This window comes from Rana temporaria, chromosome 9, assembly GCF_905171775.1.
Source record: "Rana temporaria chromosome 9, aRanTem1.1, whole genome shotgun sequence".
NCBI lineage: Eukaryota > Metazoa > Chordata > Amphibia > Anura > Ranidae > Rana > Rana temporaria.
The window spans coordinates 3,872,566-3,896,274 of NC_053497.1; the positions used below are offsets into that span (position 1 = coordinate 3,872,566).

Here is a 23,709-nt window from a genome sequence, read left to right on the forward strand (position 1 = left end):
GGGATCAGTGACCCCCCCTCCATCATACAGGGATCAGTCACCCCCCCTCCATCATACAGGGATCAGTGACCCCCTCCTCCATCATACAGGGATCAGTAACCCCCTCTATCATACAGGGATCAGTGACCCCCCCCCCTCCATCATACAGGGATCAGTGCTCCTCCTCCATCATACAGGGATCAGTGCTCCCCCTCCATCATACAGGGATCAGTGCTCCCCCCTCCATCATACAGGGATCAGTGCTCCCCCTCCATCATACAGGGATCAGTCACCCCCCCTCCTCCATCATACAGGGATCAGTGACCCCCCCTCCATCATACAGGGATCAGTGACCCCCCCCCTCCATCATACAGGGATCAGTGACCCCCCCTCCATCATACAGGGATCAGTGACCCCCCCTCCATCATACAGGGATCAGTGACCCCCCCCTCCATCACACAGGGATCAGTGACCCCCCCCCTCCATCACACAGGGATCAGTCACCCCCCCTCCATCATACAGGGATCAGTGACCCCCCCCTCCATCATACAGGGATCAGTGACCCCCTCCATCATACAGGGATCAGTGACCCCCCCCCTCCATCACACAGGGATCAGTCACCCCCCTCCATCATACAGGGATCAGTGACCCCCCCCTCCATCATACAGGGATCAGTGACCCCCCCCCTCCATCACACAGGGATCAGTGACCCCCCTCCATCATACAGGGATCAGTGCCCCCCTCCTCCATCATACAGGGATCAGTGCCCCCCTCCTCCATCATACAGGGATCAGTGTCCCCCCCCTCCTCCTCCATCATACAGGGATCAGTAACCCCCCTCCATCATACAGGGATCAGTAACCCCCCTCCATCATACAGGGATCAGTCACCCCCCCTCCATCATACAGGGATCAGTGACCCCCCCCTCCATCATACAGGGATCAGTGACCCCCCCTCCATCATACAGGGATCAGTGACCCCCCCCTCCATCATACAGGGATCAGTCACCCCCCCTCCATCATACAGGGATCAGTGCCCCCCCCCTCCATCATACAGGGATCAGTGCCCCCCCTCCATCATACAGGGATCAGTGCCCCCCCTCCATCATACAGGGATCAGTGACCCCCCCCCCTCCATCACACAGGGATCAGTGACCCCCCTCCATCATACAGGGATCAGTGCCCCCCTCCTCCATCATACAGGGATCAGTGCCCCCCTCCTCCATCATACAGGGATCAGTGTCCCCCCCCTCCTCCTCCATCATACAGGGATCAGTAACCCCCCTCCATCATACAGGGATCAGTAACCCCCCTCCATCATACAGGGATCAGTCACCCCCCCTCCATCATACAGGGATCAGTGACCCCCCCCTCCATCATACAGGGATCAGTGACCCCCCCCTCCATCATACAGGGATCAGTGACCCCCCCCTCCATCATACAGGGATCAGTCACCCCCCCTCCATCATACAGGGATCAGTGCCCCCCCCCTCCATCATACAGGGATCAGTGCCCCCCCTCCATCATACAGGGATCAGTGCCCCCCCCTCCATCATACAGGGATCAGTCACCCCCCCTCCATCATACAGGGATCAGTGCCCCCCCCCCCCATCATACAGGGATCAGTGCCCCCCCTCCATCATACAGGGATCAGTCACCCCCCCCCCCACCATACAGGGATCAGTGACCCCCCCCCCTCCATCATACAGGGATCAGTGACCCCCCCTCCATCATACAGGGATCAGTGACCCCCCCCCCTCCATCACACAGGGATCAGTCACCCCCCTCCGTCATACAGGGATCAGTGACCCCCCTCCATCATACAGGGATCAGTGCCCCCCTCCTCCATCATACAGGGATCAGTGTCCCCCCCTCCTCCTCCATCATACAGGGATCAGTAACCCCCCTCCATCATACAGGGATCAGTAACCCCCCTCCATCATACAGGGATCAGTCACCCCCCCTCCATCATACAGGGATCAGTGACCCCCCCCTCCATCATACAGGGATCAGTGACCCCCCCTCCATCATACAGGGATCAGTGACCCCCCCCTCCATCATACAGGGATCAGTCACCCCCCCTCCATCATACAGGGATCAGTCACCCCCCTCCATCATACAGGGATCAGTGCCCCCCCCCTCCATCATACAGGGATCAGTCACCCCCCCCTCCATCATACAGGGATCAGTCACCCCCCCTCCATCATACAGGGATCAGTGCCCCCCCCCTCCATCATACAGGGATCAGTCACCCCCCCTCCATCATACAGGGATCAGTGCTCCCCCCTCCTCCATCATACAGGGATCAGTCACCCCCTCCATCATACAGGGATCAGTGCTCCCCCCTCCTCCATCATACAGGGATCAGTGCTCCCCCTCCATCATACAGGGATCAGTGACCCCCCCCTCCATCATACAGGGCCCCAAGCTGGGGGGGCCTATAATAAGACTTACCTATATGTACTGTGTGTAGTAACATCTGCCAACAGCACAGGACAAATATAAAATCCTGATTGGCTAAGAGTGTGAATGGATCCGGGAGGCGGGATGACGTCACCGATTACGGAACGGCACCGGCCGCCTCCCGGATCCATTCACACTCTTAGCCAATCAGGACCTTGTATTTGTCCTGTGCTGTTGGCAATCCGATTGTAACGTGTTCTTAGATTCCCTGCAGTCATTAAATCACAGAATAGACAAGAATCCATGTTTCTGATCAAATAATATCTTTTATTTCTCTCCGCAGACACTGAGAGGACTCCGCCCCTTCCTTCACAAGAGCGGGCGGTCCCATCGGAGGAGGAGGAGCTGGGGGAGGAGTCAGGGGAGGTCCTATTCAGCGGCTGGTGGTGTTGAACTGGCTGTGATAATGTGCGGTGGGGTTGTTGGTGTAAACCACTTTCTCCAGGTACTCCAGGCTGGAAAAGATACAAATAATGACGTTTAGAGGAGATCCCGATCTATTCTCTCTCTGTGACACCCCACCCCCCATACATGTCTCTCCGTGACACCCCACCTCCCATACGTGTCTCTCTGTGACACCCGACCCCCCATAAGTGTCTGTCCGTGACACCTCACCTCCCATACGTGTCTCTCCGTGACACCCCACCTCCCATACGTGTCTCTCCGTGACACCCCACCTCCCATACGTGTCTCTCTGTGACACCCGACCCCCCATACGTGTCTCTCTGTGACACCTCACCTCCCATACGTGTCTGTCCGTGACACCCCACCTCCCATACGTGTCTGTCTGTGACACCTCACCCCCCATACGTGTCTGTCTGTGACACCTCACCCCCCATACGTGTCTCTCTGTGACACCCCACCTCCCATACGTGTCTCTCCGTGACACCCCACCTCCCATACGTGTCTCTCTGCGACACCCCACCTCCCATACGTGTCTGTCCGTGACACCCCACCTCCCATACGTGTCTCTCCGTGACACCCCACCTCCCATACGTGTCTGTCCGTGACACCTCACCTCCCATACGTGTCTCTCTGTGACACCCCACCTCCCATACGTGTCTGTCTGTGACACCCCACCTCCTATACGTGTCTCTCTGTGACACCCCACCTCCCATACGTGTCTCTCCGTGACACCCCACCTCCCATACGTGTCTCTCCGTGACACCCCACCTCCCATACGTGTCTCTCCGTGACACCCCACCTCCCATACGTGTCTGTCCGTGACACCTCACATACGTGTCTGTCCGTGACACCCCACCTCCCATACGTGTCTCTATGACACCCCACCCCCCATACGTGTCTCTCCGTGACACCCCACCTCCCATACGTGTCTCTCTGTGACACCCCACCTCCCATACGTGTCTCTCTGTGACACCCCACCTCCCATACGTGTCTCTCCGTGACACCCCACCTCCCATACGTGTCTGTCCGTGACACCCCACCTCCCATACGTGTCTGTCCGTGACACCCCACCTCCCATACGTGTCTCTGTGTAACTGGTGGCTGCAATGTCCGCCGGCCAGAATGGGAAAAAAGAAGGAAAGGCGCCGCTCACCAACCCAGTGCATTAGTATGTAGATGAATGTGGCCTCAGCCACGCCCCCCTGACATGTTTCATTTGGATCGTTGATTCCTCATTGATGGAGCGCCTCTACCCTGCTGCAATCATGTGGACATTTGAGCCGAAAATCCTCATTTACGTTCGACCTGCTTAGTGCGGCGCCCCCTGTATGCTGACCACTTACTGTGCCCTCTGCTCTCTGCTCAGCTGCTGGTTGTACTGATCCGTCCTCTTCCTGATCTCCCGGTTCAGCTCTTCTTCCTGCTGCTCCAATGTCATTGCAGCGCGAGCCGCCAGCATCCTCTGCCTGTCCCACTCCACGTCTTCCCGCTTCTCCTCCTCCTTCAGCCTCTGAGAACCACAACAGAATGAGGAAATCTGTTATTCTATAAAGCTGAACTCCGGGATCATCCAATATAGCCCACATGCAAGAGCCGTGTGTATTATTACTGGAAACTTGGGGTGCTTTGTGAAAGGAGAAGCAGCACACTGATAACTTCATCTCTGTCACTCTGCTCTCTCCTCCTATCAACATGCTCTTTGCACTGTAGCACCCTTGATTGCCTCCTTTTGCTGCTTCTCCCTCCCCTTCTCTGAGCTCTGCTGTCCCCATTCTAAATTTAGCGATAGGGACAGCACAGGGCAAATCTAACCACTTTCATACTGGGCCGATTCCCCTCTTACAAATAAAAATCATCATTTGTTTTCTAGAAAATTACTCAGAACCCCCCAATCATCAAGGCAGACTTTCGGTGTTTTTTTTTTCTTTCCATCTATTAAATGTTTTTCTTCCAGTAAATCCCTTACACAGCCCGCTTCCTGTTTCCTTATACAGCCCGCTTCCTGTTTCCTTATACAGCCCGCTTCCTGTTTCCTTATACAGCCCGCTTCCTGTTTCCTTATACAGCCCGCTTCCTGTTTCCTTATACAGCCCGCTTCCTGTTTCCTTATACAGCCCGCTTCCTGTTTCCTTATACAGCCCACTTCCGGTTCCCTTATACAGCTCGCTTCCTGTTTCCTTATACAGCCCGCTTCCTGTTTCCTTATACAGCCCGCTTCCTTATACAGCTCGCTTCCTGTTTCCTTATACAGCCCGCTTCCTGTTTCCTTATACAGCCCGTTTCCTGTTTCCTTATACAGCTTGCTTCTTGTTTCCTTATACAGCCCACTTCCTGTTTCCTTATACAGCCAGCTTCCTGTTTCCTTATACAGCCCGCTTCCTGTTTCCTTATACAGCCCGCTTCCTGTTTCCTTATACAGCCCGCCTCCTGTTTCCTTATACAGCCCGCCTCCTGTTTCCTTATACAGCCCGCTTCCTGTTTCCTTATACAGCCCATTACCTGTTTCCTTATACAGCTCGCTTCCTGCTTCCTTATACAGCCCGCTTCCTGTTTCCTTATACAGCTCGCTTTCTGTTTCCTTATACAGCCCGCTTCCTGTTTCCTTATACAGCCCGCTTCCTGTTTCCTTATACAGCCCGCTTCCTGTTTCCTTATACAGCCCATTACCTGTTTCCTTATACAGCCCGCTTCCTGTTACCTTATACAGCCCATTACCTGTTTCCTTATACAGCCAGCTTCCAGTTTCCTTATACAGCCCGCTTCCTGTTTCCTTATACAGCTCGCTTCCTGCTTCCTTATACAGCCCGCTTCCTGTTTCCTTATACAGCCCGCTTCCTGTTTCCTTATACAGCTCACTTCCTGTTTCCTTATACAGCTCGCTTCCTGTTTCCTTATACAGCCCGCTACCCGTTTCCTTCTACAGCCCGCATCCTTCTACAGCCCGCTTCCTGTTTCCTTATACAGCCCGCTTCCTGTTTCCTTATACAGCCCATTACCTGTTTCCTTATACAGCCCGCTTCCTGTTTCCTTATACAGCCCGCTTCCTGTTTCCTTATACAGCCCGCTTCCTGTTTCCTTATACAGCTCACTTCCTGTTTCCTTATACAGCTCGCTTCCTGTTTCCTTATACAGCCCGCTACCCGTTTCCTTATACAGCCCGCATCCTTCTACAGCCCGCTTCCTGTTTCCTTATACAGCCCATTACCTGTTTCCTTATACAGCCCGCTTCCTGTTTCCTTATACAGCCCATTACCTGTTTCCTTATACAGCTCACTTCCTGTTTCCTTATACAGCTCGCTTCCTGTTTCCTTATACAGCCCGCTACCCGTTTCCTTATACAGCCCGCATCCTTCTACAGCTCGCTTCCTGTTTCCTTATACAGCCCGCTTCCCGTTTCCTTATACAGCCCGCTTCCTTATACAGCCCGCTTCCTGTTTCCTTATACAGCTCGCTTCCTGTTTCCTTATACAGCTCGCTTCTTGTTTCCTTATACAGCCCGGTACCCGTTTCCTTATACAGCCCGCTTCCCGTTTCCTTATACAGCCCGCTTCCTTATACAGCCCGCTTCCTGTTTCCTTATACAGCTCGCTTCCTGTTTCCTTATACAGCTCACTTCCTGTTTCCTTATACAGCCCGCTACCCGTTTCCTTATACAGCCCGCTTCCTGTTTTTTATACAACCCGCTTCCTGTTTTTTTAGATGTTTTGGAACAACATTTCCCATGATGCTCAACTGCACTGCAGAGTGGATGAGCATCATGGGAAATGTAGTTCCAACACATCTGGGGTGCTGAGGTTCCCCATCACTGGTCTATGCTGATGACATCATGCACAGCTCTCTCTCTCACTCTCCTGAGAGTTTGCCAGGAAGGGGGGGGAGGGGAGTTATAAATGGCCAATGAGAGCTGCAGAGCTAAAAGCAGACCTTCAGTCATTTTTCCATTTATTAAATCTTCTGCCCTTGTTGTTGTTTTATCTTTGAATAGTAAAACATTTTTTTCCTGCCAGTAAATTCCTTATACAGCCCACTTCCTGTTTCCTGTCTGGTCATTGGTCTAGGCTTATGACATCACGCACAGCTCTCTCTCTCTCTCTCTCTCACTCTCCTGAGAGTTTGCCGGGGGGGGGGGGGGGGGGGGGGGGGGGGGGGGGGGGGACGAGCTGGGGGGGGGGGGGGACGAGCTGCAGAGCTAAAGGTGTGCCTTTGTGTAAATCTAGGAAGTAAACAGACAGCTGCTTCAGCTGCCCACAGTTAAAATGGCTGCAGCCAGACTCGGTGGAGGGAGATTTCGGCAACATGTTTGGCAAGTAAAGAATCTCAGTATATGAAAATTATTATGCAAAGTGGTTGGAGGGAAGCTTCAGAATGTAAAAGATGTTTTTTATCACAAATTATGTGAGCAGACTGCAATTCCTCTTTAAATCTCTCTCTCTCTCAGGGAGAGGGAGATTTAAAGAGAAAGATGGATGGATATTTGTATACTAATGTACATGGGGAGGAGCCTGCGATACTAATGTACGTGGGAGGAGCCTGTGATACTTATGTACGTGGGAGGAGCCTGCGATACTAATGTACGTGGGAGGAGCCTGCGATACTAATGTACGTGGGAGGAGCCTGTGATACTAATGTACGTGGGAGGAGCCCCGTAAAACTTAGGCACATGGGAGGAGCCTATGATACCTATGTACATGGGAGGAGCCTGTGATACCTATGTACATGGGAGGAGCCTGTGATACTAATGTGCATAAGTTTTACTGGGCTCTTCCCACGTACATTAGTATCACAGGCTCCTCCCATGTACATAAGTTTTACTGGGCTCCTCCCACGTACATGGGAGGAGCCTGTGATACCTATGTACATGGGAGGAGCCTGTGATACCTATGCACATGGGAGGAGCCTGTGATACTTATGTACATGGGGGGGGGGGGGTCTGTGATACTTATTCACATAGGAGGAGCCTGTGATACATATGTACATGGGAGGAGCCCCGTAAAACTTATGCACATGGGAGGAGCCTGTGATACTTATGTACATTGGAGGAGCCTGTGATACTTATGTACGTGGGAGGAGCCTGCGATACTTATGTACGTGGGAGGAGTCTGTGATACTTCTGTACATGGGAGGAGCCTGTGATACTTATGTACATGGGAGGAGCCTGTGATACTTCTGTACATGGGAGGAGCCTGTGATACTTCTGTACATGGGAGGAGCCTGTGATACTTATGTACATGGGAGGAGCCTGTGATACTTCTGTACATGGGAGGAGCCTGTGATACTTATGTACATGGGGGGAGCCTGTGATACTTATGTACATGGGAGGAGCCTGTGATACTCATGTACATAGGAGGAGCCTGTGATACTTATGCACGTGGGAGGAGCCTGTGATACTTATGCAGGTGGGAGGAGCCTGAAAAGTGAAGCACTGTGAATACTTTCCGGATGCACTTTATGTAACTCTGTTAATGGGGTGCGACTTGTCATGTGACTTTGAACTTCCAAGTCGCATAACAAATGGCGGCAGTGTGAGCCGAGCCTAAATCAGCTAAACAGTTTCAGCAGAAGCCCCGATGTGATTGGTTTTTGTTCCCAGTAAACATGACAGTGATTGGTCACTCCACCTGTCTCTCCTGTTGTTGCTGCTCCTGAATTTCCAGGATGGATTGGAGCTGCTCGGGGCTCATGCCTTTCCAGCGATCCGGCACAACGCGGTGCGGCCCGTAGCAGCTAGCGGCCGCGGCGGGGTTCTCCGTCAGTATGTCGCCGGTCAGGTGGTTGTAGATCTCTGCAAAATTATTCTCTTCTTCCTGCTGTTTCTCCAGCTTCCTGCGCTCTGAAGACTCCATGGCCTAGGTAGGCGATATAGACAGAGGTCGTGATAAAGGAACCCGCCATGCTAAATCACCAAAACCGTATTATCCAATCCGTGCATTCGATGACTGTTGTATGGAATTCTGCATTATAATGTAGAGAGACCGGTCTGGTGCCCTAGGTACACCCTGGCCCGGATTCAGAAAGAATTGCGCTCTATTTGCGGAGGCGCAGGGCAACGATTTTGCCCTGCGCCCCCGCAAATATTTTGCGCTGCCCTCGATTCACGGAGCAGTAGCTCCGTAAATTGCTAGGGCGCGCCGGCAAAATTGCCCGGCGTAAGCGCGCGCAATGTAAATGATCCCGCCGGGGGCGGGAATCATTTAAATTAGGCGCGCTCCTGCGCTGAGCGTAGAGCGCATGCTCCGTCGGGAAACTTTCCCGACGTGCATTGCGGCAAATGACGTCGCAAGGACGTCATTTGCTTCAAAGTGAACGTGAATGGAGTCCAGCGCCATTCACGATTCTCTTACGCAAACGACGTAAAATTCGAACGTCGCAACGCGGGAAGGCCGGATATAGTTTAGCATTGGCTGCCCCTGCTAGTAGAAGGGGCAGCCTTACGCTAAACACGCCGTACAGAAACGACGTAACTTGCGCACGCAGGGGGTTACGCAGGCGCAATTGCTTACTGAATCTGGGCCCCTGTTTAGGAATCTGCCTCATATGACTTCATCCAGCCCTTTCCTCCCCAGCCTGACCATTCCTTAGCTAACCCCTTCCATTCATTGGATTTCAGTTTTGTTCATGGAGGCTCAGCATTATCTTAGGGCGCTCTTTATGCAAATTCAATCTGCCTAGGAACACCCACTTCTCCAGACTGATATCCACCCATCAAGGTGGTTTGATATTTACATAACTCCTCCCACTACTTGCTTCGAGGCTGAAAGTACTGGGGCAGGGTGCCCCCTGCTGGCCCCTCCCACCAGCCCTGATCTGCCCGCAGTGCATAGAGAAGTCTGGAAAAGGCAAAATACAAGCAGATTAAACCACTTTAATGTTCAGATCTAAGAGAGCGATTCTTTAGGTGCTTCTGTACTAAAGGCAGAGCAATTTTTACCTGTAGCCTCTTGCCGACCGCACTATAGAGAAATGACGACTACAGCGCGGTCATACATTTCCAGGAGGGCGTCTATTGACACATCCTCCCAGAACCCTGCCTCAGAGGCGGCTCTTTAATAGGCGGTCGCTTAAGGCCTCACACTCACAGGGGCCTCGCATCCGCCTAATTTGCCTCTGCTCAATCACTGTGTGCTAGATCCGTGCAACTTTCTGCAGCCATTTTTATTTGCTTGAATTAATTTTACCCATTATGGGCATGGTGGGGCCCCCCGTGTCTATGTTTTGCTTAAGGCCTCACAAAGCCTAGAGCCGCCTCCTCGGACGCATCGGGAGTGCCCTGTGGTCGCTGAGTGCTAGAGAACAGGATTTGCTGGTTATCAGCAGTCCTCTCCTCACGCTGACAGTGATTGAGGAGAGCTGGTAAGCGGCAATCCACATAGGAGACATCTACACTGATTATCAGTGCCACCTTTTAGTGCCTATCAGTGCCTCTTGTCATTGCCACCCCTCATTACCTATCAGTGCCACCTTATCAGTGCAGCCTTTTAGTGCCCAATACCAGTGCAGCCTTTTAGTGCCCAATACCAGAGCTGCCCGTTAGTGCCCAATACCAGAGCTGCCCGTTAGTGCCCAATACCAGAGCTGCCCGTTAGTGCCCAATACCAGAGCTGCCCGTTAGTGCCCAATACCAGAGCTGCCCGTCAGTACCCACCAGAGCTGCCCGTCAGTACCCACCAGAGCTGCCCGTCAGTACCCACCAGAGCTGCCTGTCATGTACCCACCAGTGCTGCCTGTCATGTACCCACGAGTGCTGCCTGTCATGTACCCACCAGAGCTGTCTGTCATGTACCCACCAGAGCTGCCTGTCAGTACCCACCAGAGCTGCCTGTCAAGTACCCACCAGAGCTACCCGTCAGTGCTCACCAGAGCTGCCCGTCAGTACCCACCAGTGCTGCCCGTCAGTACCCACCAGTGCTGCCCGTCAGTACCCACCAGTGCTGCCCGTCAGTACCCACCAGTGCTGCCTGTCATTGCCGCCTCATCCGTGGCTATCAGGGCACATAAATACAGCCTTATCAGCTCTCCGAGGATTCTCCCTCCTCATTGACTGAGACAGCAGCAGGAGTCATTGGCTCCCACTGCTGTCAATCACAGACACTGAGCCAATGAGGAGAGAGAGGGGATGGGGCCAAGCCACGGCTCTTTGTGTGAATGTTCACACAGACCCTGTGGCTCCTGAATGAGCCTGCTTGGGTGCCCTTATTGCAAGCTGCTTGCTCTGGGGGCACTCGGCAGGAGGGAGAGGCCAAGAGCGCCAGGGAGGCACCCCGAGAAGGGGAGGATTGGGGGCTGCTCTGTGCAAAACCATTACAGAGCAGGTAAGTGTTTATTATTTAAAAAAGACAAAAATAGAAAGGCCTTTAATATCACATTAATGCAATCCCTGCATTAATAAAGTAAAAACATGTTCTAGTGGAAGTATCACCCCCCCCCCCACCCCACCCCTTTATACTTACCCGAATCCTCACTCAATCCTGTGTTGTACCCGTCTCCAGCAATGTGCCCGTCATGTTGTGCCCGTCTCCAGCGATGTGCCCATCATGTTGTGCCCGTCTCCAGCAATGTGCCGTCATGTTGTGCCCGTCTCCAGCAATGTGCCAGTCATGCTGTGCCCGTCTCCAGCGATGTGCCTGTCTCCAGCGATGTGCCCGTCATGTTGTGCCCGTCTCCAGCGATGTGCCCGTCATGTTGTGCCCGTCTCCAGCGATGTGCCCATCATGTTGTGCCCGTCTCCAGCGATGTGCCCATCATGTTGTGCCCGTCTCCAGCGATGTGCCCATCATGTTGTGCCCGTCTCCAGCGATGTGCCAGTCATGTTGTGCCCGTCTCCAGCGATGTGCCAGTCATGTTGTGCCCGTCTCCAGCGATGTGCCAGTCATGTTGTGCCCGTCATGTTGTGCCCGTCTCCAGCGATGTGCCAGTCATGTTGTGCCCATCATGTTGTGCCCGTCTCCAGCGATGTGCCAGTCATGTTGTGCCCGTCTCCAGCGATGTGCCAGTCATGTTGTGCCCGTCATGTTGTGCCCGTCTCCAGCGATGTGCCAGTCATGTTGTGCCCGTCTTCAGCGATGTGCCAGTCATGTTGTGCCCGTCATGTTGTGCCCGTCTCCAGCGATGTGCCAGTCATGTTGTGCCCATCATGTTGTGCCCGTCTCCAGCGATGTGCCAGTCATGTTGTGCCCGTCTCCAGCGATGTGCCAGTCATGTTGTGCCCGTCTCCAGCGATGTGCCAGTCATGTTGTGCCCGTCATGTTGTGCCCGTCTCCAGCGATGTGCCAGTCATGTTGTGCCCATCATGTTGTGCCCGTCTCCAGCGATGTGCCAGTCATGTTGTGCCCGTCTCCAGCGATGTGCCAGTCATGTTGTGCCCGTCATGTTGTGCCCGTCTCCAGCGATGTGCCAGTCATGTTGTGCCCGTCTTCAGCGATGTGCCAGTCATGTTGTGCCCGTCATGTTGTGCCCGTCTCCAGCGATGTGCCAGTCATGTTGTGCCCATCATGTTGTGCCCGTCTCCAGCGATGTGCCAGTCATGTTGTGCCCGTCTCCAGCGATGTGCCAGTCATGTTGTGCCCGTCATGTTGTGCCCGTCTCCAGCGATGTGCCCATCATGTTGTGCCCGTCTCCAGCGATGTGCCAGTCATGTTGTGCCCGTCTCCAGCGATGTGCCCGTCATGTTGTGCCCGTTTCCAGCGGCGCTGGTCTCTTTTTCTCCCCTCAGGACAGAGGCAGCAGCGGAAGCCGTCTACTTTTGCTTCTGTCCAACAAATTCAGCGAGGGATGGGGCCGAGCCGCACTCTGTGTGTCTATAGACACGCACAGCCTGGCATGGGAGCAAGCCTGCAGGTGCACCCCATAGGAAGCAGCTTCATATGGCGGGGCACTGAGAAGAGGAGCCTAGAGTGCCAGCGAGGGACCACAGAAGAGGAGGTTCAGGGCCACCCTTCGCAAATTTATTCAGGTATAACATGCTGCGGTCTGTGCGACTTACCAGCGCTTGGTTGAGGTTAGTGACGGCCATATTCACAGCCTTTCGGCATTCTTCTTCCATCTTGGTCAGATGCTGCGCTCTCTCATCCAGCTCCACCCTCTTCTTATCATACAATTCATCTGGGAAGAGCACATAGTCCAAGATCATTCATAAGCAAACCATCCGTGTTAACGACTGTTAGACAGGAACCAATTGGGGTGTTTTGCAGGCTGGCTGGTAAGTGTGCTGGGAAATCTTTTGTTTGGGACATGCGTTGCCTTTCTGTGGGCACCTTGCTGCAAATGCCAGTTATAGGTGGGGGTGGTCGCCACTTGTTTGTCCTATAGAGAATTTCTCCTTTTGGTGGCACAGACATCAGGAAAGGTAAGTACTCCGTCTCTACTTCGGCAGGTAGAGGGGTCCTCATATTTTTTCCCCATCCCACTGTCCACGCTGCTGTTCTCCTCTGTATTCCCGAAATACCGCTGCCTGACGTGGGCGCTCAACCTGCGGCCCTCCATCTGTTACGGAACTACAAGTCCCATGAGGCATTGCAAATCTGACAGTTACAAGCATGACTCCCACAGGCAGAGGCATGGTGGGACTTGTACTTCCGCAACAGCTGGAGGGCCACAGGTTGACTTGCCTGGTCCCCCCAATTAGCGCTGTGGTTCCTTTCACCAGTCCCTACATCAGGAACCATAGGGAGCAGGGGTGGGGGGGGGGGGGGGGCATACAAAGGAGATGGACGCACAGACAGTGGGACAGGGAAATATCACGAATCAAGCTCTTTGATTTTTATATCAAGGTGACAGGGTCTCTTTAAAACTGAACTCCACATTGAATGTCGTCCTATTTAATAGTTTTTTAGGGCCAAGGAGTCCCAAGCTAAGGGCCAAGGAGTCCCAAGCTTAGGGCCAAAGAGTCCCAAGCTTAGGGCCAAAGAGTCCCAAGCTAAGGCCCAAAGAGACCCAAGCTAAGGCCCAAAGAGTCCCAAGCTAAGGCCCAAAGAGACCCAAGCTAAGGCCCAAAGAGTCCCAAGCTAAGGCCCAAAGAGTCTCAAGCTAAGGCCCAAAGAGTCCCAAGCTAAGGGCCAAGGAGTCCCAAGCTAAGGGCCAAGGAGTCCCAAGCTAAGGGCCAAGGAGACTCAAGCTAAGGGCCAAGGAGACTCAAGCTAAGGGCCAAGGAGACTCAAGCTAAGGGCCAAGGAGACTCAAGCTAAGGGCCAAGGAGACTCAAGCTAAGGGCCAAGGAGACTCAAGCTAAGGGCCAAGGAGACTCAAGCTAAGGGCCAAGGAGACTCAAGCTAAGGGCCAAGGAGACTCAAGCTAAGGGCCAAGGAGACTCAAGCTAAGGGCCAAGGAGACTCAAGCTAAGGGCCAAGGAGACTCAAGCTAAGGGCCAAGGAGACTCAAGCTAAGGGCCAAGGGGACTCAAGCTAAGGGCCAAGGAGACTCAAGCTAAGGGCCAAGGAGACTCAAGCTAAGGGCCAAGGAGACTCAAGCTAAGGGCCAAGGAGTCCCAAGCTAAGGGCCAAGGAGACTCAAGCTAAGGGCCAAGGAGACTCAAGCTGAGGGCCAAGGAGTCTCAAGCTAAGGGCCAAGGAGTCTCAAGCTAAGGGCCAAGGAGTCTCAAGCTAAGGGCCAAGGAGTCTCAAGCTAAGGGCCAAGGAGTCGGATTTAAAGGGATGAGGTGGCAACCTGACCAAGGAGGCCCAAGCTAAAGGCCCAAACTAAGGGTAAGATGTAGAGTTGCCACCACATCCCTTTAAACCTAAACACATATGAATTACACGGGTTCTGAGGCTAATTTATTGCAGATAAGGTGCCAAGCGAGTTCAGTTACCACCTTAATCAGCCACAGAACCTGTGTAATTAATATGTGTTCGGATTTAAAGGGATGAGGTGGCAACCCGACCAAGGAGGCCCAAGATAAAGGCCAAGGAGGCCCAAATAAGCTATTTGCTGCACTAATAGGTGAGCTTGTTGGGCGCTCTGTTTTACCTGTATGTAGTCTTAGCCGTACAGCGCTGTTTTGGCGTTGGGATGAGAACTTCCCCCTCCCTCCTGGAAAAACAAAATAGAGTCAGGCTAAATGCTGCTTAGCCATTCACAGTAAGTTTTGTAATCTATGAATGAATACAAAACTTCCTTTGATTGGTGGAGGTGGAAAGGTGAGCAAATGATATCACATTCTCCACCTCAGCCAATCAGAGGAGGCTTTGTATTCATTCATAAAATACAAAGCTGTCTGTGAATGGCTGAGCCGCACTCAGCCCAATTCTATTTTCCCCCGGGAGGGGGAAAGAAAGTTCTCCTCCTACTGTTGGGGAACACAGAGCTATATGCTGGATATAGCTGAGGTGGAAAGGTGAGCAAATGCTATCCCGTTCTTCACCTCAACCAATCGGGAGACTTTGTATTCATTCATAGAGTACAAAGCTTACGGTGAATGTCTGAGAGGGGAATACAGCGCCCCCAGCCCTGGGTTTGGGTATTACTATTAAAGGGACATTGTAGGTGTAGTTAGGTTTTAAGCCCGGGTTTACACTTGTGCAGTGCGGGACGCTGCATGTGATTCGCACAGGAATCGCACCACATCCCTATGCGCATCACATGCGATGCAAATTCAGCCATGCAATCCGATTCCCGTCCGATTTCACATCAATGTGAACCGGGGGGCTAAATGTTTCCATTCGATCGTTCCAACTGACCGGCGTATTTTTTCTGCGCCTCGCTCCTCTTCCTCTCTTCTTTCTGGTCTGACAGCCACTTCCTAGAAAGCTCCGCCTGCAGCTTCTTTCTCTCCTTCTCGCTCAGGTCTTCTCCGGCAAGCTTCTGTAAGCTGGCAGGCCCACAGCGGGGATCGTGGTCGCCGACGCGGGCGGGCCGCTCCTTCTTCAGTGCGTCCGGGTCGTACAGGTCATATTCCCTCCTGGTCCCGGGCTGCTGGTGCTGCTCTCTGAATTGCAGCACGGCTTTATCCAGATCCCGGGCGACCTGACCCTCCCTTTCTTCCAGCATCATGGCGATCTTATCGCACCGCTGTCTGTCCGCGTCTGCAATACAAGGTGTATATATATCCGTTTATACAAAGGTCAGAGCCAATGTCCCCCTCCTCCAAGTATAAATCTGCCCCCTGCATAAAATCCTCCTCCTCCAAGTATAAATCTGCCCCCTGCATAAAATCCCCCTCCTCCCAGTATAAATCTGCCCCCTGCATAAAATCCTCCTCCTCGCAGTATAAATCTGCCCCCTGCATAAAATCCTCCTCCTCCAAGTATAAATCTGCCCCCTGCATAAAATCCCCCTCCTCCCAGTATAAATCTGCCCCCTGCATAAAATCCTCCTCCTCGCAGTATAAATCTGCCCCCTGCATAAAATCCCCCCTCCTCCCAGTATAAATCTGCCCCCTGCATAAAATCCCCCCTCCTCCCACTATAAATCTGCCCCCTGCATAAAATTCCCTCTCCTCCCAGTATAAATCTGCCCACTGCATAAAATTCCCTCTCCTCCCAGTATAAATCTGCCCCCTGCATAAAATTCCCCCTCCTCCCAGTATAAATCTGCCCCCAGCATAAAATTCCCCCTCCTCCCAGTATAAATCTGCCCCCTGCATAAAATTCCCCCTCCTCCCAGTATAAATCTGCCCCCTGCATAAAATCCTCCTCCTCCCAGTATAAATCTGCCCCCTGCATAAAATTCCCCCTCCTCCCAGTATAAATCTGCCCCCTGCATACAATTCCCCCTCCTCCCAGTATAAATCAGTCCCCTGCATAAAATTCCCCCTCCTCCCAGTATAAATCTGCCCCCTGCATACAATTCCCCCTCCTCCCAGTATAAATCTGCCCCCCTGCATACAATTCCCCCTCCTCCCAGTATAAATCTGCCCCCCTGCATACAATTCCCCCTCCTCCCAGTATAAATCTGCCCCCTTCTGAAATCCCCCACCCCTCCTAGCACAAATCTTTGCCGCCCCCCCCCCCCCCGGAGTGGGAGAGGAGGCTTTAAAGCAGGATTTTCCATTTTGGGTGGAGCTCCACTTTAAGTGAGGGGGGTGGGACTCTGATGGGGACACTGATGTAACGGGGGGGGGGGGGACTCTGATGTAAGGGGGGAACTCTAATGGGGACCCTGATGTAAGGGGGGGGGAACTCTGATGGGGACACCGATGTAAGGGGGGGGAACTCTGATGGGGACACCGATGTAAGGGGGGGGGAACTCTGATGGGGACACCGATGTAAGGGGGGGGGGAACTCTGATGGGGACACCGATGTAAGGGGGGGGGAACTCTGATGGGGACACCGATGTAAGGGGGGGGGAACTCTGATGGGGACACCGATGTAAGGGGGGGGAACTCTGATGGGGACACCGATGTAAGGGGGGGGGGGGAACTCTGATGGGGACACCGATGTAAGGGGGGGGGAACTCTGATGGGGACACCGATGTAAGGGGGGGGGGAACTCTGATGGGGACACCGATGTAAGGGGGGGGGAACTCTGATGGGGACACCGATGTAAGGGGGGGGGGGAACTCTGATGGGGACACTGATGTAAGGGGGGGGGGGAACTCTGATGGGGACACCGATGTAAGGGGGGGGAACTCTGATGGGGACACTGATGTAAGGGGGGGGGGGACTCTGATGGGGACACCGATGTAAGGGGGGGGGGGGAACTCTGATGGGGACAGTGATGTAAGGGGGGGGGAACTCTGATGGGGACACCGATGTAAGGGGGGGGGAACTCTGATGGGGACACTGATGTAAGGGGGGGGAACTCTGATGGGGACACTGATGTAAGGGGGGAACTCTGAAGGGGACCATGATGTAAGGGGGGGGGGGAACTCTGAAGGGGACCATGATGTAAGGGGGGGGGGGGACTCTGAATGGGGACCCTGATGTAAGGGGGGAGAATGGAGGTGACGTCAACCTGACCAACATTCTCTGAAAAGTGATTCACAGCGGATTGCTTTTCAGATGAGGAACAGGTAAGAGCCATCCTGTGATAACTTGCACCTCCTCCAATATGGCCGCCGCCTTGAAAGCCGCACAATGCTACATTCATGGATGAGAAGGTGGGGTGGGGACAGAAGAGCAGCAGAGCGTCTCCTATCAGAGGCCGGTTTATAAAACATTTGTTGGTCGAGCGTCAGAAACATTTCCTGCAAGCCGGATGACGTTTCCCCGTAATTTTTCTAATGGGGTAATTCCTACATTGTCAGCGCCATCTAGTGGGCAAAGTCGGTATAGTGTTTCAGAAAAACTGAATATACGGCATTTGGCCACTAGATGGCGCTGACTATCTAGGAATTCATCTATTGGAGAGATTACGGGAACATTTAAAGCAACTTTCACGAATGTTTCTGACGTTCGTCCAACGAATGTTTATAAATAGACCCCCCTCAGTGTTAGAGGAATATACTTGTAGAGCTGCTGATTGGCCCGCTGAGCGTATGAACGCGGAAGGCTCACCGAATGCCCGGTCCCGGGCTCTCTCCAGTCCCTCCATCGCCTTCCGTTCTTCCGTCTGTCTCTCCAGCGTGGGAACATCCACCTACACAGGGCACAGCGGGTATAAAAAGGATCAGATAGAAGGGGGAGGGGCCATAATTCAGGAGGAGGAGCCAGCCTACCCCAATCGTCCGGACTTTTGCGTTGAAGATCCGGCTTTGCCTTTGCTGTTCCATATTTCTTCTCCTTTCTATGGCTGCTGTTTCTTTGGGATCTGCGGGCAGGTCCAGCTTATACATGGCTGCAGGAAGAGAGGCGGAGCCCTGAGCAGGATATTTCTAGAAACGTCCAATCAACAAATCAAATGACGTATATTATCTCTTCACTTCCTGTTTCCTAAGACACAACAGGAAGTGGGATAAAATCTACCAACATGAAGGAGGGGGTTCTCCTCTTAGACAGGTGACCCCCGCAAAACTGTCTTCAACCTCTTTCATGTTTTTATTGCTTCCTGTGCCCCCACCCATCCCCCCCCCCCCCACATGGCTTATCACAGAGTGAAAGAAATGATAGGTTGTCACTGGAACAGGAAGAGAGAGGAAATCTTCCAATGGGGACTGGTGACAACCAGGGATACCCTCCCACTTCCTCTTTTATGCTAGAGAGCAGGAAGTGAGGGGAAATCTTCAAATGGGGACACCGATTCTGGCTTTGGAGGGATTTCCTCTCACTTCCTGTTTTGGCTATGGAACAGGAAGAGAAGGTAAATCTTTAAATAAGGACACTGATTCTGGGATTCTCTCACTTTGGAGGGATTTCCTCTCACTTCCTGTTTTAGTCATGGGACAGGAAGAGAAGGGAAATCTTTAAATGGGCACCCTAATTCTTGCATATCCTCACTTTGGAGGGATTTCCTCTCACTTCCTGTTTTGGCTATAATAAAGGAAGTGAAGGAAAATCTTTAAATGGGGACACTGATTCTGGGATGGCCTCACTTTGGAGGGATTTCCTATTACTTCCTGTTTTAGTCAAGGGACAGGAAGTGAAGGGAAATCTCTCCAATGGGATACAGATAGATTGAAGGGAGGGGGCCAGAATGTGGTTCTAACACTCCCTTACACTATCCAAAATGAACTAGTTGACAGTTGTCCCTGAAACAGGTGTCCCCATTGGAAGATTTACCTTCATCTCTTGAGGGATTTGAACCCTTTTCAGGTTTTTGAAAGAAGGAAAATTCCATTTTTTTTGGGTTGTCACAGGAACATTAATACACTGAAGTCTTCCAATGGGGACATTAGCTCTGGTTTTCTCATTTTCCTCTCACTTCCTGTTTTGGCTATGGGACAGGAAGTAAAGGGAAATCCTCCAATGGGGACACTGGCTCAGAGGTTCCCTCGCTTTGGAGGGACATTCTCTAACTTCCTGTTGTGACAATGGGACAGGAAGTGAAGGGAAACCCTCCAATGGGGAGACAGATGTCAAAAAATAAACATTTCCCTATAGTTCTACTTTGTGGTGACAACAGCTTTGGAGGAATGTCCCCCTCACTTCCTGTCGTCACTGTGGGACTGGAAATTTTCCCAATGGGGACACAGATGGCAAAAAAAAATTTGCCTATAGTTCTACTTTCTGGTAACAATCGATTTTGGAGGGATCTCCTCTCACTTCCTGTTTTGGCTATGGGACAGGAAGTGATGGGAAATCTCACTCAATGGGGACACAGATGGCAAAAAAAAAAACTTTTGCCTATAGGTTTTACTTTCTGGTGACAACCGCTTTAGAGGAATTTCCTGTCACTTCCTGTTGTGACAGGAAGTGAAGGGAAATCTTCCAATGGGGACACTGGTTCTGGGATTTCTTCCCTTTGCAGAATTTTCCTCTCACTTCCTGTTGTGTCTATGGGACACGAAGTGATGGGAAATCTCCCCCAATGGGGACACAGATGGCAAAAAATAAACATTTCCCAATAGTTCTACTTTCTGATGACAACCGCTCTGGAGGAATTTCCCCCTCACTTCCTGTCGTGACTGTGGGACTGGAAATTAAGGGAAATCTCCCCAATGGGGACACAGATGGCAAAAAAAAAAAAAAAAATAGTATTTTTGTACTCACCGTAAAATCCATTTCTCCGAGTTCATGGACGGACACAGCAGCATTGACCTTAGGGGTATTATCCTTCCTCTCAGGAGAGACCAGGCAGAAAACAGCAACACTTCTCTCAGCACAGCTCCTCCCAGGGGGCGGGTCCCCCGGGTACATCCCCCATTCTCCGCTCTGCAGCCCCAGTTCGTAAACAAGCAGTACAAACAAAGGAGGGGTGGGTGCTGTGTCCGTCTATGAACTCAGAGAAATGGATTTTGCGGCGAGTACAAAAATCCTATTTTCTCTTCCGTTCATGGACGGACACAGCATCCTTTGACCTTAGGGACGTCCCCAAGCAGTGTCAAAAATTTCGAGGGGTGGGAAAGATAACACAGCAAACCAACTTCACCCCAAACAAACCAGAGCTCCTCAACGGAGGAACTTCAACCTTAAACTGCCGCCTGTAACACCCTGCGGCCGAAGGAGGCACCCGAAGACGCACTCACCTCCACCATATAAAACTTTGGGAAGGTGTGGCCTGACGACCAGGTCGCCGACTTACATATCTGTAACACAGACGCTTGATGGCGGAAAGCCCAAGAGGCACCGATCGCCCTGGTCGAATGCGCCGTAACCGGGAAGGGGGCGCCCGCCCCTTTAGGGCATAGGCCTGAAGCACGACCTGTCTGATCCACCTAGAAATGGTGGCCGACGAGACCGCCAGACCCTTCACCGACACGAACAGTGAGTCCGACCTCCGAAACGGAGCCGTAGCAGACAGGTACACCCGTAGGGTCCGAACCACGTCCAAGCAATGTAACGCGGCCTCTTTTGGATTCGCGGGACGAGGACACCAAGGATGGAAGAACACTGGCCCAGATTCAAGAAGCAATTGCGCCTGTGTAACCATAGGTTACGCAGCGCAATTGCTTACTCGCTCCGGCGTTACGAATGCTCCCGATTCAGGAACATCGTAACGCCGACTGCAGCCTAAAATCTGCGCGGCATAAGGCTCTTATGGCTGCATTCTTGCGATGACCGCTAGGGGGCGCTCCCATTGTGATCAGCGTATAGTATGCAAATTGCATACTAACACCGATTCACAATTGTTGCGCGGGCCCTGCGTACGCAAGTTACGTCGTTTCCCGTACGGCGTGCTTAGCGTAAGGCTGCTCCTGCTAATAGCAGGCGCAGCCAATGCTAAGGATACCCGTCGTTCCCGCGAAATTTGAAATCTACGTCGTTTGCGTAAGTGATTCGTGAATGGCGCTGGACGCCATTCACGTTCACTTTGAAGCAAAGGACGTCCTTGCGACGTCATTTGCCGCAATGCACGTCGGGAAAGTTTCCCGACGGAGCATGCGCTCTACGCTCGGCGCGGGAGCGCGCCTAATTTAAATGATTCCCGCCCCCGGCAGGATCATTTACATTGCGCGCGCTTACGCCGGGCAATTTTGCCGGCGCGCCCTCGCAATTTACGGAGCTACTGCTCCGTGAATCGAGGGCAGCGCTAAATATTTGCGGGGGCGCAGGGCAAAATCGTTGCCCTGCGCCTCCGCAAATAGAGCGCAAATGTACCTGAATCTGGGCCATTGTCATCATTAATGTGAAAGGCCGAAACAACCTTAGGAAGGAACGCCGGCTGCGCACCTTATCCCTGTGGATGACCAAGTAAGGAACCTCGCAAGGCAAGGCCGCCAGTTCAGACACCCGTCTGACCGAAGGAATTGCCACCAGAAAAACCACCTTCTGGGAGTCAATAAAGGGATTTCCGTCGAGGCGGTACCTGGTCACGCACGCGCCTATCAATACTTCCGGTCCCGCTGGTTCGCGGCGTTAGCGAGGTGGAACGCACGCCAGTTTAGCAGTATTCCGGGACACTCATCCTCCTTGGCACGCGAGCTAGCCTCAGCGCCCGGTTCGGGGCACTTTATAAAGTAAGGAGCCACTTGGCTGTTTTAGGATACCCATTTTTATATTAAAACAATATTACACTATTTTGGCAATATTTTCGTTCTTTCGCATATCCGCATGGGAGTTTGTGTACAGCAAGGTAGTGAGGGGGTTCTACTCATCCACTAAGCAGGTTTATCCGGATACAGCGCATTTCACCTCCAAAAAGGGTCAAAATTACCGTATTTATCGGCGTATACCGCACACTTTTTTCCCCTTAAAGTGGAGGTTCACCCTAAAAATGTTTTTTTTACATTAAAAGTACAATAGTTAGGACACTTCATTTTGGCAGTTTTTTTCTCTGTACATACCTTTATATCCGGATTTTGTCCAGGGCTTCCGCGTTCTGACGACTCCAGGGCTGGGCGTTCCTGTCCCAGCCTCAGGGTTCCGATGACTGCGGGACTGGGCGTTCCTATCCTCCCGTTCGATGATTGACGTCTTGTGAAACAGGTGACCTGTCGCACAACGCGCGTCACCAGATTTCCGGAAATACCCGCGCTAAGAGTCGGCACTATACGGCGCCTGCGCCCGCCGTGTAGAGCTGACTGCGCAGGTGCCGTATAGTGCCGACTCGCAGCTCTGCACTTTCCCGGCGTCTGGTGACGCGCGTTGTGCGACAGGTCACCTGTTTCACAAGACGTCAATCATCGAACGGAAGGATAGGAACGCCCAGTCACGCAGTCATCGGAACACAGAAGCCCTGGACAACATCAGGATATAAAAGGTAAAAAAATGGTAAAAGGTGTAAAGGTAAAAAAAAAAAAAAAAAACTGCCGCAATGTATTGTCCTTAGTATGCTGGATCTGCTAGATGCAATTTAAAAACATTTTTTTTTTGGGTGAACCCCCGCATTAAAATCGGGGGGAAATCGTGGGTGAGCGATATACGCCGATACTGTTGCAGCGGTGTCTTTTTTTTTAATTAGGCGCCGAGCGCCGCAGCCTAGAGCCAAGCGTACTGCGCACTCGGCTACACTCGCAGCCACGCGAGAGGAGTCGAGCAAACAGGAAATCCGGCTCCTCTCGGCTCAGCGCCTAATTCAAAAACGAACACTGCCGCAACCCTGGGCAACGTGCGGATGGAGGACTGGACGGACCCCGCGGACGGACGCCTAGACGAACCCCGCGAGGAAGCCGCAGACAGACACCTGGACGGATGCCGCGAGGAAGCCGCAGACGGACGCCGCAAGGAAGACGCAGACGGATCCCACGCACGGCCGCAAACAGACGCCAGATCGAAGACACCAACATTTTAAGTAATTAATTTTTTTTCCCCAGGAATTTCCCTTCTAGATTAGGGTGCGCCCTATACGCCGGTGCGCGCTATAGGCAGATAAATACGGTACTAGTGGATGGTAGTTTTAGGAAGAAAGGAAGGAGGATTCGTCATGCTAAGGGTTTCCGCGGCCTGTAGCCACCT

General features: G+C 52.6%; 1 protein-coding gene across 3 annotated transcripts in view; it reads right to left on the reverse strand.

Annotated features, from left to right (window-relative positions):
- Positions 1 to 2,687: 2,687 nt before the first annotated feature.
- The window catches only part of LOC120913027 (RIB43A-like with coiled-coils protein 2), a 29,306-nt gene continuing 8,284 nt past the window's right edge, over positions 2,688 to 23,709 (reverse strand). The window contains exons 1-8 of one of the 3 annotated variants that reach the window (XM_040322690.1): positions 20,365 to 20,550; positions 18,435 to 18,553; positions 18,274 to 18,355; positions 15,518 to 15,862; positions 12,826 to 12,944; positions 8,465 to 8,692; positions 4,190 to 4,356; positions 2,688 to 2,896 (exon numbers count right to left, since the gene is read on the reverse strand). In XM_040322690.1, the coding sequence (XP_040178624.1) occupies positions 2,815 to 2,896; positions 4,190 to 4,356; positions 8,465 to 8,692; positions 12,826 to 12,944; positions 15,518 to 15,862; positions 18,274 to 18,355; positions 18,435 to 18,551 (1,140 nt within the window). In that variant the 5' untranslated portion in view covers positions 18,552 to 18,553; positions 20,365 to 20,550 and the 3' untranslated portion in view covers positions 2,688 to 2,814. Of the gene's footprint in view, positions 2,897 to 4,189; positions 4,357 to 8,464; positions 8,693 to 12,825; positions 12,945 to 15,517; positions 15,863 to 18,273; positions 18,356 to 18,434; positions 18,591 to 20,364; positions 20,551 to 23,709 lie in introns of those variants that run through there. The other 2 variants (XM_040322688.1, XM_040322689.1) reach the window with 2 other exon arrangements.